This window comes from Marmota marmota, unplaced genomic scaffold (assembly GCF_001458135.2).
Source record: "Marmota marmota marmota unplaced genomic scaffold, marMar, whole genome shotgun sequence".
NCBI classification, from domain to species: Eukaryota; Metazoa; Chordata; class Mammalia; order Rodentia; family Sciuridae; genus Marmota; species Marmota marmota.
The window spans coordinates 16,058,489-16,071,462 of record NW_026000057.1 but is presented as its reverse complement, the minus strand read 5'-3'; the positions used below and the strand labels follow the sequence as shown (position 1 = coordinate 16,071,462).

Here is a 12,974-nt window from a genome sequence, read left to right as displayed (position 1 = left end):
ACCAGAAGGGGAAAAGTAGTAGTCTGACAATTAGATTCTGTGGGTCACTATTCTATTCTTTCCCTGCTCAGCGACAATTTTTGAATTACTGGGTTGGACAGTCCGTATAAGCTATAAATTCTAGCATTTTTCCAATTTTGCCCCTATGTTATCTGAACAGTCAAATGAGGTACTAACCCAGCTGTGCCCAGAGAGGATTGTACGGATGTGTTTTGGCCAGCATGTTCACTGATTGAGAGGTACGTTTCTCTGAGAAGGCCTTAATGGGAGGGTGATCAACAGGCATGACAGTTGGTACCCAGGCCAGGTGGTAGGTTAACACTGCAGTCAGTAAGGCAGCAAAAAACCTTGGAGAAATGGAAGAAAATACAACCAGATTAGTCAATACTGGATGAGGCATGTCTTATGCAGCACATGCACTGGCTATAGAATTCACATACAAGCCTCCAGATAGTTGAAGCTTACTGATTTTTGTTGATTTGTTCTATCAGAAGTGTAAACTCCTTGAGAAAGCGCTGGCAGAGCTGGGTTTTTTCCAAAGTGTTTGACATCATAGTAAGCCATACTGGTTCAGCTATCCTTGGAACAGAATATAAATTCCAGATAGTCCCTCTATACGAGAGAGAGAGAAAGAGAGAGAGAGAAGGGATGCATAAAACAGTCACAAATATTTTAAGATAATCTTGGTACAAAAGAACAAAGGAGAATGGGGCATGGTGGCACATGCCTGTAACCCCAGAGGCTTGGGAGGCTGAGGCAGGAGGATCACAGGTTTGAAGTCTGCCTCAGCAACTTAGTGAGGCTATAGGGAGACTCTGTCTCTAAATAAAAAATAAAAAGGGCTGGGGATGTGGCTCAGTAGTTAAGGGACCCTGGGTTGAATTCTTGGTACCAAAAAAGAAAAAGGAAGAATAAAGGAGAAAAATTTGGATCTCTGCAGTCCTTAAGAGATTCAAGAAGTATATATAACAGATTAGCAAAGTATGAACTACAGGACAAATCAGACTCCTATATTTTATGTAAATAAAGCTTTGCTGGGACACACACACATACTCATTCACTGACATACTATCTAATGCTACTTTTATAGGATGATGGTAAAATTGAATAGATGTGACACATACCCCTTACAGAAAAAGTATGCCAACTCTCCAACATAAAATATTCATTGTAAAAACAATTTATATTTTCACCATATCCTGTGTCAGAAACTACAACTACTTGAATTTTAATATATTTTAACCTATACATAAAACATAAAAACACATATTTGTGGGGTATCATACAACCATTTTTATAGTAAAGGAGACATAGGGAGAAAGTATATACTATATTAAAAATGTGATCAGTTAATTCAACTCTCCCAATTTCTGAATAATGTTTTGATTTTGTTAGTTAAAGCACTCTATTTATTTTACAGGAAAAAACCTATAGAAGTTGCTCTTCTTTACTATATTACATACTAACTTTATACAGAGGCCTAGAGAAGATTAGGTTCTTTGCCAAGACATACAGATATTTAATGGCAAGGTTAGGATGTGAATTCAGGTCTCATTGCCGGGCATGGAGGGCTCTGCTTTAAGCTACATGAGTTACAAGTGTTTTTTCAATGAGTAGAAAAACTTAGGCTCTCCACGGGGTAAAAGGCTAATATATCTCTGATTTGATAACACATCCACCCTTCCCAAATCAAGATAGAAGAGACATATTGATTTGATTTTCTGACTGTATATGAAAGAACTGGGACCTAAGAGAATTCCACCTTGGTAATACAAAAACACAGTATTTGCTGAGTTAGGTAGCAATGACAAGCTACCAGTACACAGCACCAGAATTCATTTAGTAAAACCAAGGACTCTAAATGCTGAAACTTAATTCTGTCACCATTTTGGGCAGTTGTGACTGTTGAAAAATAAGACCTATCTATGTACACAGTGAAGCTTTTTAGTTCTTTTCTTTCAGTTTCTTGAAAAATTAATACTCTCATTAAAGTAGTACCCAGACTCAGGCAAAATCCAGCTTTGAGTCTGACTACAGCAGAGCAACAGGTAACTCTAGTATTGCCCAAACAAACTATGGGAGGTTTACTAATCATCAGGTTGCCATCAAAAAGCACAACTTCACAATACTCTTCAAACGTGTGACTTAAGTCTTAACAATCATCAGATAATGCCTACGGTGCTACTTGAGTACTTTACATTAAAAAATCATGGTGATTTCATTGTAAGCAGTATTATACAGTTGACCAGCAGATACCTTAAGCACCACAAAAATGTCCTAACATTCTAGAAATTATAAAATATATTTTATCCCTCAGCTGGGGAGTAACAGTTTGACTCATTACATGGCTACTTTGGAGTGGGATTCCATTCACCACCATGACTAGCTCCAAGAGATGGTGCAACAATTTCAATTCGTCATGGTGGGAGAGAATTCCACCTGCTACCCAGAAAAGATTACCTTTCTACACAGACACCAGGAGCAAGGACTCTAGAAAAGTGGATTCCAGAGTACAAAGGTCATTAATTAGAAACTGCCTATGAAGACATATGAGGGTGATGAGATAAGTAATGTCCAGACCAGGACATGTACAGGAAGACAGTGGATACAAACTACAACTGTGCTGGCAAACTGGAACATAGGTGTTGCTGATATGCATGCTCTCCATTATGTGCTCTGGATGAGCACCTTTGAACTCAGTTTTCCACATATGTAAAATGGGGGTAGTAGTGCTTACTCCTAGAATTGTTGTTGTATGACATGAGACAATGAACAGACTTATAAGACACACCAAATGTCAGTTTTCTCCACTTACTCTGTTCAGAACAATCATATAAGAACTGTCAGGTAGGGGTAAAGATTCTTTAGTGTTGGATTATTTAAATTTCTTGCTCCATTTGGTCTGTTTCCATCTTGAAGGGCGGAGCCACTGAAGTGACTAGCTCTTCAATTCTCCCTATAACCCTAAAATCCATGGCTGCTGCCACTGCTGCTCTTCATCAATTTCTTGTTGGATTTGCCAAAACTTGACTTTACCTGAATTCTCCCAGAGCTTCCATCAGACGGCTGATGTAAAACTGGACACGGAGGCTTGACTCTGCAATCTTCCTACAGGAGATCATGGCCTTGGTAGAGAGAAAGCAAGCCCAATCACTCAAAGAAGAAACTACCTTACAACTTATCTATTGGGCTTCATTAATTAAAAAAGTGAATTATAATAAATTAAGCACACCCAAGATAATAATGCCTTCAGTCATTAGAAAGCAGTAATTTCCTTTCCTAAAGCAACCAGTATCTGGTAGCTAACATCAATGTTCCTAAGGATCCATCACTGCTAGGGCTGACTTAACTTCCTTAGGAAGGTGATCTGGTACATAAACAGAGATTCTGCCATCCTTAAAACCCCATAATCACTTCTCCAATTGACATTAGATTATGAAGTTGTTACCTTTTCAATTGCACTCTTTAGCCTGTTCATGTGAGATTCAAAGAGGGGGAAATGAGAAAAAAAGAAGTCCTGGAAATTCCGTTGCGCTTCTTCTTTCTCACACAGGGAAAAGATGATGCTTATGGCAATTTTCTTCCTCCTAACTATGGCTGGATTAGAACTACAGGTTTCTTCAGCCAAGCTAAATGTCTCATCAGTGGACCTGAATGGAGGAAGAAAAAGTTTGAAAAGTTGCCATGCATCAATGAGTCCCACTGATGGTCAACTGTCATGCCAAGGACAACACTCAGAAAGCTTATCAAGAACCCTCAGAGTCTTGGTAAAGAGTTTATCTACTTCCCGTTCATTCTCTTTTATGATTCCCTGTGTGAAAAATGAGAACACTGGCTTGCCACACATTATTATTTTAACATGAAAAGAAACTCAAATGAAAACCAAAAGTTAATTTGAATGTACCATTGTTAGACTCTCACCCTTCCCCCTGTATCATTTTGTAGACTGGTGGTATTTAGGAGTGGTATGAAATACCTGTTCACTCAAAATTCATAAGCCCTTTGTTTTGATTGACATCAACAGATAAGAATGTCAAAAAAGGAAAAATTGTACACAGTATTCTAACACAGGCATTGCATTTGAATATTTACTGGCTTTCCAGGCTAACTTTCCCAAAGATACTAAGACCACTAGATGAAACTCCTCTCAGTGCTCAGATTAAGCCATGTGATTGACTGAGCTCTCTGAGAAATTCCCCAAGCAGAAAGAATCACCTCTTCTGTTTTAGTGAAATTCTCAAAAACTTATGATTCTTTTGAGACTCTGCTTCTATGATAAAATAACCACGACGTGAATAAATTCTGAATGTATACACAATTTGTCTTATAGGATAATCCTCACTACTATGGCCTAACAAAATCTCTTATTTAACTATTGTGAAAAGCCAGAATAGCTGCCACAAAGCTGCTAATAGCAAGAGTGAGGATAAAAAAATTAATTTGCTTTGTTCTACAAAGACACTAAAGCAAAGGATATAACATTGTAAAGGAAAGCACCCTGCCTGGCACATGGTAGGTATGCAACTTCTTTTCTCTTTCTCACTACCATTTAGCTTCTATCTCTGACAAATACAGGAGGGTACTGCTGCCTTATAACACAACAATTCCTGATGCTGGGCAGAATTCAAGGCAGTTAGCTTCCGGTCCTTGGTCCTATATTTGGTGCGGTACTCACGATCTATAAAGTTCAAATACATCCAGATTTTATAAAACATAAACAGATAAAAAGTTTTTATGGTTAGAAAAGCTAATTTTAAATTTTGTTCTAATTTTCATTTTGTTCTAATCTCAGAGATGTGCTACTGTGTCCCTTAACTTCACCCAAGCTCTCAGAGATGCAGGTATGGCTGATCAGTATGTAAAATGCCCTCACTTCAGACTCACCACTGGCAGCACTCCATCTCTAGGTTGTAAGTGTTACTTTTTAATTTTTTTTTTTTAGTTGTAGATAGACACAATACATCTATTTTATTTATTTACTTTTATGTGGTGCTGAGGATCGAACCTAGTGCCTCACCTGAATGAGGCAAGTGCTCCACCACTAAGCCACAACCTCAGCCTATTAATGTCACATTTTATAATAAACCATCAACTATACACTTCAAGAAATCCCTAGATCGTCCTCATCAGAAAAAATTCTTTGAGAATCTTTTAGAATGTGTGATTTCACACAATGCCCCATTCTTTTCTAAAATACCTCTGTTAAAACCTTGTTTTCCTACACTAGTTTATTTCTGTTGTCTCTAAAAAAAATTCTTCTGTGCTTGTACTGTTAAACATGCTTGTACTTACGTCTCTTCTTTTTCAAAAGTAAACTCTCATACCAGTCCACTCCTCATTAGGCCAACATGATCTTTAATAATCTAATAGTTACAAACACTGAACTCTGCACCTTTATTCTTCATCCATTATCTTCAGTTCTACCCAATAAATTCTCTCCTCGGTTTAACGTAGCAGAGAGCGCCACCTGCTGAATTTCTGTAAAACTTCCATAGTTGTAACAGTAGCAATCCTCCTTGCTTCACTACATATATCCTCTAGTAAATTCTAAAGCAACTGAGTATAGTCTTGGATCCATTATGAAAACTGGAATAAGTCAGATCTCATAGTATCATAATTCCATTTTTAAAAATTATTCCATAATAAAAGAATGTTTTTAAAAATTTGAGTATACATGCCCAATACTTCCATGTACATTTTCCCACAGGTCATCAACCATGTAAGGTGCATAGGCTGATTTGTAAATGAACAAACTGAGGCAGGGTGCTTACTCAATTGCCTGGGGAACAAAAAGCTTCTTAGTGACAATGCTAGAGTTAGAACCCAGAGTTTCTGTCTCTAGTATAGGTTTAGTTACTGGGCACTGGAAATGACCAAACTCTGACCCCATTCCTCATCTGTTGGCTGGTGCTCATGCCATCTGAGGCATTACAACAGTTGGAGCACTGAGGGGAAGAAGCTAGAAGCAACCAGATCAGCTAATGGGCTCCAGGTTGCAGAAAGACCACTGTTTTAGTTAAGTTTTTTCACTGTGGTGATCAAAAGACCTGACTAGAATAGTTTTGGAGGAGGAAAAGTTTATTTGGTGCTCATGGTTTCAAAGGTCTCAATCGATTCATGGATGGCAAATGCCATTCCTCAGGGCCTGAGGTAAGGCAGACCATCATGGTGGAGGTGTGGCATAGCAAAGAGGCTCAAGACATGGACACCAAGAAGCAGAGAGAGGCTCCTCTCACCAGGGACATATAAATATAAACCACAACGGCACAGCCCCAGAGACCCACCTCCTCTAGCCATACCCTACCTGGCTACAGTTACCACCCAGTTGAACCCTATTAGCAAATTAATGCACTGATTAGGTTCAGGTTCTCATACCCCAATTATTTCACCTCTACATTTCTTGCGTTGTCTCACATAAGAGCTTTGGGGAAAGTCTAATATCAAAACAACACCTACCACCCTACACAATCTTATTCCTTATAAAGAGAATTTAATTAATGCTCTGAATACACATTTATGTACATTATAAGTACTTTAAGATCACAGATAAAGCAAAAACTATAATTATTTTAATATTTCTCGACAACCTATCATTGTATCAGGACTACTTGGCTTGTTACTTATGTCAGCTTTGACTTACAATGAACCTTATGAATTACATTGGACCACAGGAAATTGACATTTTTGTTGTCACAGAACATCCCATCAGCAACTTCATATGGTTTGTTCAATCATTTTTTTCCCCTAGGTACTGGGGACTGAACTCAGGGCCTTGCACATGCTAGGCAAGCAGTCAACCACTGAACTATGTCACCAGCCCCTTTCATTTCATTTGAGACAGGGTCTTCTTAAGCTCAGGCTGGCCTCCAACTTGTGATCCTCCCATTCTAGCCTCCCAAGTAGCTGGGATAATAGGTGTGGACCATCATGCCTGACTGATTGATTCCATTTAATAAATCAAACAAATCAAATCAAAAGGCTTTCTGGGTTACTTTATCTTGCTCCTTTGAAGTTTCAATGGCCTGAGTGGCACAATCTTTGTGGCTTTTCTTTCCTTACTAGTACTACTGCTGGTACCACCTATCAAATGCCCAAGCTGCAAAAGCATATCACCAGGTACAGCAGGGGGCCCTGAGGTCAGTGAGGTGCCACCTGTTATGGATTCAAATATCATTCTTGACTGCCTTTAATTCTCTTAGAAAAGAAGTTTTCAGGGGCTGGGGTTGTGGCTCGGAGGTAGAGTGCTTGCCTAGCATGCATGAGGTGCTGGCTGGGTTCGATCCTCAGCACCACATAAGAATACAATATACTATGTCCACCTAAAACTAAAAAACAATATTAAAAAATGATTTAAAAAAAGAAGTTTTCAATTACTGTGAATTTTCTCTTGGTCAGAAGTAATAATAATTTTTGATACCTACTGTTCTCTTGCCTCTAGTATAAGAAACTGATTTTCTTACCTACTACTTGCCAAAATGGAGTGGATTAAGAGCAACATCCTTTGAATGGAGAGACTGATCTTCAGGTACAGGTAATCAAGTCAAAATGTCTTCTACATATATATTCTCAATGTTCAACATACTATACTCAGGCTGGTTTCATGGGCATTAAATCTGCTCTCAGAAAGGCCCCAGGATTGGTATAATGTTCTGCAATTGGCATCTTGAATTCTTAATAATTTATCTTTGTACTAGTGTCCTTTAAGTGAAGTCTAATGTGACAATGATATTTGCACATGAGCAGGGAAGATATGGGGCAGCACTCTATACATGGATGGGTTCAGGCCTGACAGTCAGACTTACACCAACACATCTGAAGCAGGACAGGGTGCCACAAGGTTCCAAGATGGCAGGCTGGACTTGGACCCAGACTGATGGCCATGACAGTAGTAACAGCAGAAGCAACAGTGGCCAGTTATGGGAGGGGAATGAGAAAAGAAGGGAGGGCCTCTGACAGGAACCATGGGAAGAGGCCAGCTTGTCCATCCACCATTGGAGCCCTTCCCTAAGGAGTTTACACAAATATTTAACTTCCTGACCTAAGCCCTAAAGGAGTAAATTATCACAAAGCAAAGACATACACATGGACACTGCAATAAAGTGAATTGGGAGTTATTAGAATCTTTCAAAAAGCTGTCATCTCTGATTCTGAAAATTGCTGCAATATTACAAAGCAATATTCACAGGTATAGAAGTAGAATATTACTGTAAAGACTGTTGTATTGAACAGAAAAAATACCTCACTGTTTCTATATGAACATTCAGATAGGCAAATTACTAATGAGGAAGATCATTTTAAAATTAATGTTTCCTCATATTTGAAGAAATAGCAACAGAATGCATAAACAGACATTTTGAACAGCTTATGAGGACCTTCAGTTTCTTGTAAGGTAACTACAAGTTCTAGGAAACATTAAATAGCCACATACAAATTTATATCTATAATTAAATTCAGATTTAACACAAAATGGACTTCTGTGAAGAATTTAATCTTTTTAGAAAACTGTTCCACAAGAATCACCTGATCAAAAGTTTATCAGTCATTCATCCCAATATTGTCACATTCCAATGCCTCAGTAGAAAGATCCTTCTCTAAATAACTATACAAAATTATTTGCCACTCTGAATTTGCCAGGAATGACTAATGCCACTTTCAATATCAACTGAAAGACAAGTTGCTAAAGTAGAAATTTCAATGATAGTGAATTTGCAGAAAAGCCTGAAAAATCTTATAATAAATCAAGATTTCATATTAAGTATTTTTATAGCCGTATATAAAATTATACCAAAAATATTTTTGGAATTTATAAGTTTATGTTGCTATTTACATATCACTGTTATCTCTATTATAAGTAATATTTTTAAAGGCAAAGTTTTACTTTTCAGTACCTTTAACAGAATTTTTCCTGCTTTCTGAGCAAGAGGCCTGGCATTTTATTTTGCACTGGTCCCACAAATTATATATCAGCCCTGACTGTATTCATAGGCTTTCTGAATGTGAGAGTCTTATTTTAGGTACAAATTCACTAGAGATTGATTAATTCCCAATGCCAGTCCTTACTTCAAATTAGAATTTTGAAGGATTTCAGTGGAGTGGAATGGAGAAATGCTATACTCAACTTGGGACATAAACCTGAAGGAATAAAAGAGCATTTTCAGCAAAGAGATGGCTAAGGGGGAAGGTTTCCAAGATCCATCTCTTCCACTCACAGCTATCATAATGCCAGGGTGGGGATGGTGGTGGCGCCAACTCCTGGCAGTTGTAGTAATAGCAATGACAGTGATAGCAGTAGCAATAGCAAACAAATCATGTTGGCCAATATTCTATTCACCATATGCTGTGTCCAGGCTAACACCTGACTTGCTGTATCTCATTTGGCCATCTGAACAACCCTTTTAGGCTGAAACTAATATTATTATCACTAATGCAGATGCAGAAGCAATGCTTAGAATCCAGGTTAACTTGTTCTAACATGCAGGACTTGTCCTCACAACAAGTGCCAAGCTCCTACTCATTCCACTGGAAGTCCATCAACCAAAAATCAGCTCCTTATTGAATAATGCAGCTCTACTTTTTTCTTCCTGTCTTGCTCCCTAGAATTGTGAGAGGAACAGAAGAGATGCCCTAACCTCTTCTTTCTCTGCTTATCCTTTCAGTGCCCTCTCCTCTACAGGATTCCCCACTTCCTGTGCAACCATCACTGTGTTTTCTCCTTCCTTGAGTTCCAAAGCACTTTATGCCTCCCTATAGCATGTAGTCTCTTTATACCATTATTTAGGTGCATATCATCTTCCCTACCAGTGCATAAAAGGTTAAATGCAGGCACATAGCCAAATCATTTTTACACCCTCACAGATCCCTATGGAGTCATTACTAGTTAATTTACTAAATCAACTGAAGTGAATTTTTATAGTTATGAATAAAACTTCCCTTTTGGGGTGATAGAAGAAGAGTTTAGATGCTACTGATTTAAGATCAAATATATGTTTTAGACATAACTGAAGTTTAGATTACAAAACCAACAGAAATGAAGGTAGAAAGTATTTGATGTCATTTATATTTTTAATTATATTGATGCCTGTTCAGTTGGTAAATTTAAGATTTACAATAAGAATAAACCACTAATATGAATAGAGAATATGTCATATTTTCAAATACCATATCACTCCAAGGAAGAGATTTATCCCACCCTGCATGACTTACAAGAGCTACATTTGTAAGGTACTCAAAAAGAGTGCACACTCACTTTAACACCAAACCTAGCTCAAACATGGCACAACTACTGAGATATTTCCTAGTGTCTTTTATATCAGAATCTTTTGGTAAGCTTTAATCTATTTTCTCCTTCAAATGTCTAACTTGTAAACTTTCTGGTTACATTGAGGCTCCTTGAAGATTCCCGTTCCTCCCACTGACAGCAGGCAAGCGCGATCACCCTGCGGGGCTCATCACGCTGCCTACACTAGCACTTTCCCCAGCAAGAACAAACTTGAAACTCACCTCCTTGGAAAGATGCCATTCTCTAAACTTGTCGTCTGACTTCGAAGCCAACGGCGCTGATAACTGCTGGAAGAAGATGTAGAGGAGCTTGGCGATGGGAAAGGTGTGATCAAAAGGCTGCTTAGTGAGGCTGTGAAGAAGGAAATTTTGAATTTGAAACCTGAGGTAAATGAGTCCTTACATATTATATACTGCACACCAGTAGGTTTGTATTTAGTACCACTGAACTGTAAATTTAAAATGGATAAGATGGCAAATTTTATGTTATGTGTATTTTAGTACAAAAAACTTTGAAAAAAAATACATATATGCTAAGTAACATTATTTGCAGGTTCTACCAATCATATCCAGCAGGGGGAGTTTATAATTTTTGTTTTATGAAGATTTCTACACAGCAAAGAATCCTTTATAAAGGAAACCATATTAAAGGAAATAAGAATCACAGATAAGGCACGTGCATAAATTATCAGGCCCCACATTATTTATGCAGAATAAATTATTAATCAATTGGAGACTGCAGATTTCTGATAACATGGTTCTTACAAAAACTTTATATTGTTAAGCTGGTAACTAATGCCACATTATCATGCTTACTTATAAGAATTTCTTCCTCTTGACTACCTCATTACTCTTATTTTTTCTTTTTCTTTTTTTTTAATATTTATTTTTTAGTTGTAGTTGAATACAATATCTTTATTTCATTTATTTATCTTTATGTGGTGCTGAGGATCGAACCCAGTGCCTCACGCATGGCTGGCGAGCACGCTACCACTTGAGCCACATCCCCAGCCCTTATTTTTTCTTTTAGGTGAAATTAAGTATTTCCTTCCATTGTAGCCTGTGTCCGGACCCCAATTTCCAAATACACAATTCTTATCCTCCTATCCTCCAACCACTGCAGTCCCCTTGTTTGTCAAAGAGCAACTTCTAGTCCTAAATATGCTTTCTGTTTCAATGACTTATTTTGCTTACATGAGTTTATACTTATGGAATAAATTATTTCAGACTGTAGTAATTAATATAAAAATAAAATGACTATGATTTTCTTTAAGTAATGGGGGTAAATTCTTTAATCAGTGCTCAAAGAACACCTCTGTGAAAACAGATACCTCAACTGAGACGAAGGGCTCAGAGGAGGTACACCCCAGACATTCTATGAAAGAATTAAATAATATCAATAGTTTAAAAAAATCTATGTGTATTTCTACTTATATGTATGGGTGGACATATTTCCCCGTCTCATTCAAATACTCATTGAGCATCTACTATATGTCAACTATTTTATAAGTCACTGGGGGACAGAATAGTAAACACAACTGAGGATGTAGGTCTCTGCGGTTGTCGGTAAGCTCACATTCTGAGGGAGAAGAAGAAACAAACAAAAACTCCCAAGAAATGAAGAAGATAACCACAGAATGTGGCAAATCACAAGGAACAACCTTGCCACAGGGAAGAGGAAGTATAAGAGTCAAAAACTCAGAAGCTGTTACAATTTCTTTGATGGGAGAATCTTGAGATTGATTTACTTATTTTTGCAGAAAAATGTGATCATAGTATCAGACAGTCAACACTCTCAGGACTCTGTGCTGACACAGGACTACAGTAAGCCCAGGGCAGGTCCGAACTAAGGCCTAGAGCAGAAGGTTTTGATGCTGTCAAACACATTTCAACTTGCAAGGAGACATATGGGGGAAGTATTCTGCAGATAACCCTTAATCTTCTCTTGTCTTCTGCAGCCATCCAAAGGAAAATGTTTGGAAATGCTCCCATCAAAATATAAAAAAACATATTCATGGGATCGACCCCATGTTTCTTCTCTAAGTTCATCTTATACCACCCTTTCCACACCACAACTGGCCTTCTCTCTCTTTTTTTTTTTTTTTTTTGTACCAGGAATTAAACCCAGGAGTGCTCTACCACTGAACTACATTTCCAGTCCCTTTATTTTTTTATTTTGAGACAGGGTCTCACTAAGTTGATAAGGTTGGCCTTGAACTTGCAATCCTCCTGTCTCAGCCTCTTACCTGAAAGAAGGCAGCTAGCCTTTGATTATAGATAAGCTCTTTGAAATCTGGCTGTCTTTTTTCTATTCTTATTCACAAGGAGTTTCTATTCCTTATTCACAAATCTGTAGTCTGTTCCTACCCTAGGTATTTGCAATAACTATACCATTCCTAAAATGGTATTTGAACCAATCCTCATAGAGAATTCATGGAGACTTAATGGGGACTTCATGGAGTCCCTACTGGCATTAAAGTCTCAGCTGAAATTTCAAGCTTTCAGAGGGCTATTCATGGGCACCCCATATGTTTTCTTTCCTTCATTGATAAGTGTGTGCCTACATTTCAGTGTTTATCATCCATCTCTCCTTAACTGACTATAAATTCAATGAGATCAGAGTCCATGTGTATTCTGAGCACTGATCTATCCCCATACCCTAGAAGATTGTTCCATAGATGCTCACTGAATACTGG

At 37.9% G+C, this 12,974-nt stretch overlaps 1 protein-coding gene across 1 annotated transcript in view; it reads right to left on the bottom strand.

The window, feature by feature from the left end:
- Fnip2 (folliculin interacting protein 2) overlaps positions 1-12,974 on the bottom strand; it is a 79,525-nt gene that overhangs the window by 30,777 nt on the left and 35,774 nt on the right. Inside the window, 5 exon segments of the mRNA XM_015484526.2 lie at positions 178-347; positions 466-612; positions 3,037-3,125; positions 3,449-3,650; positions 10,501-10,630. Coding sequence (XP_015340012.1) covers positions 178-347; positions 466-612; positions 3,037-3,125; positions 3,449-3,650; positions 10,501-10,630 — 738 coding nt within the window.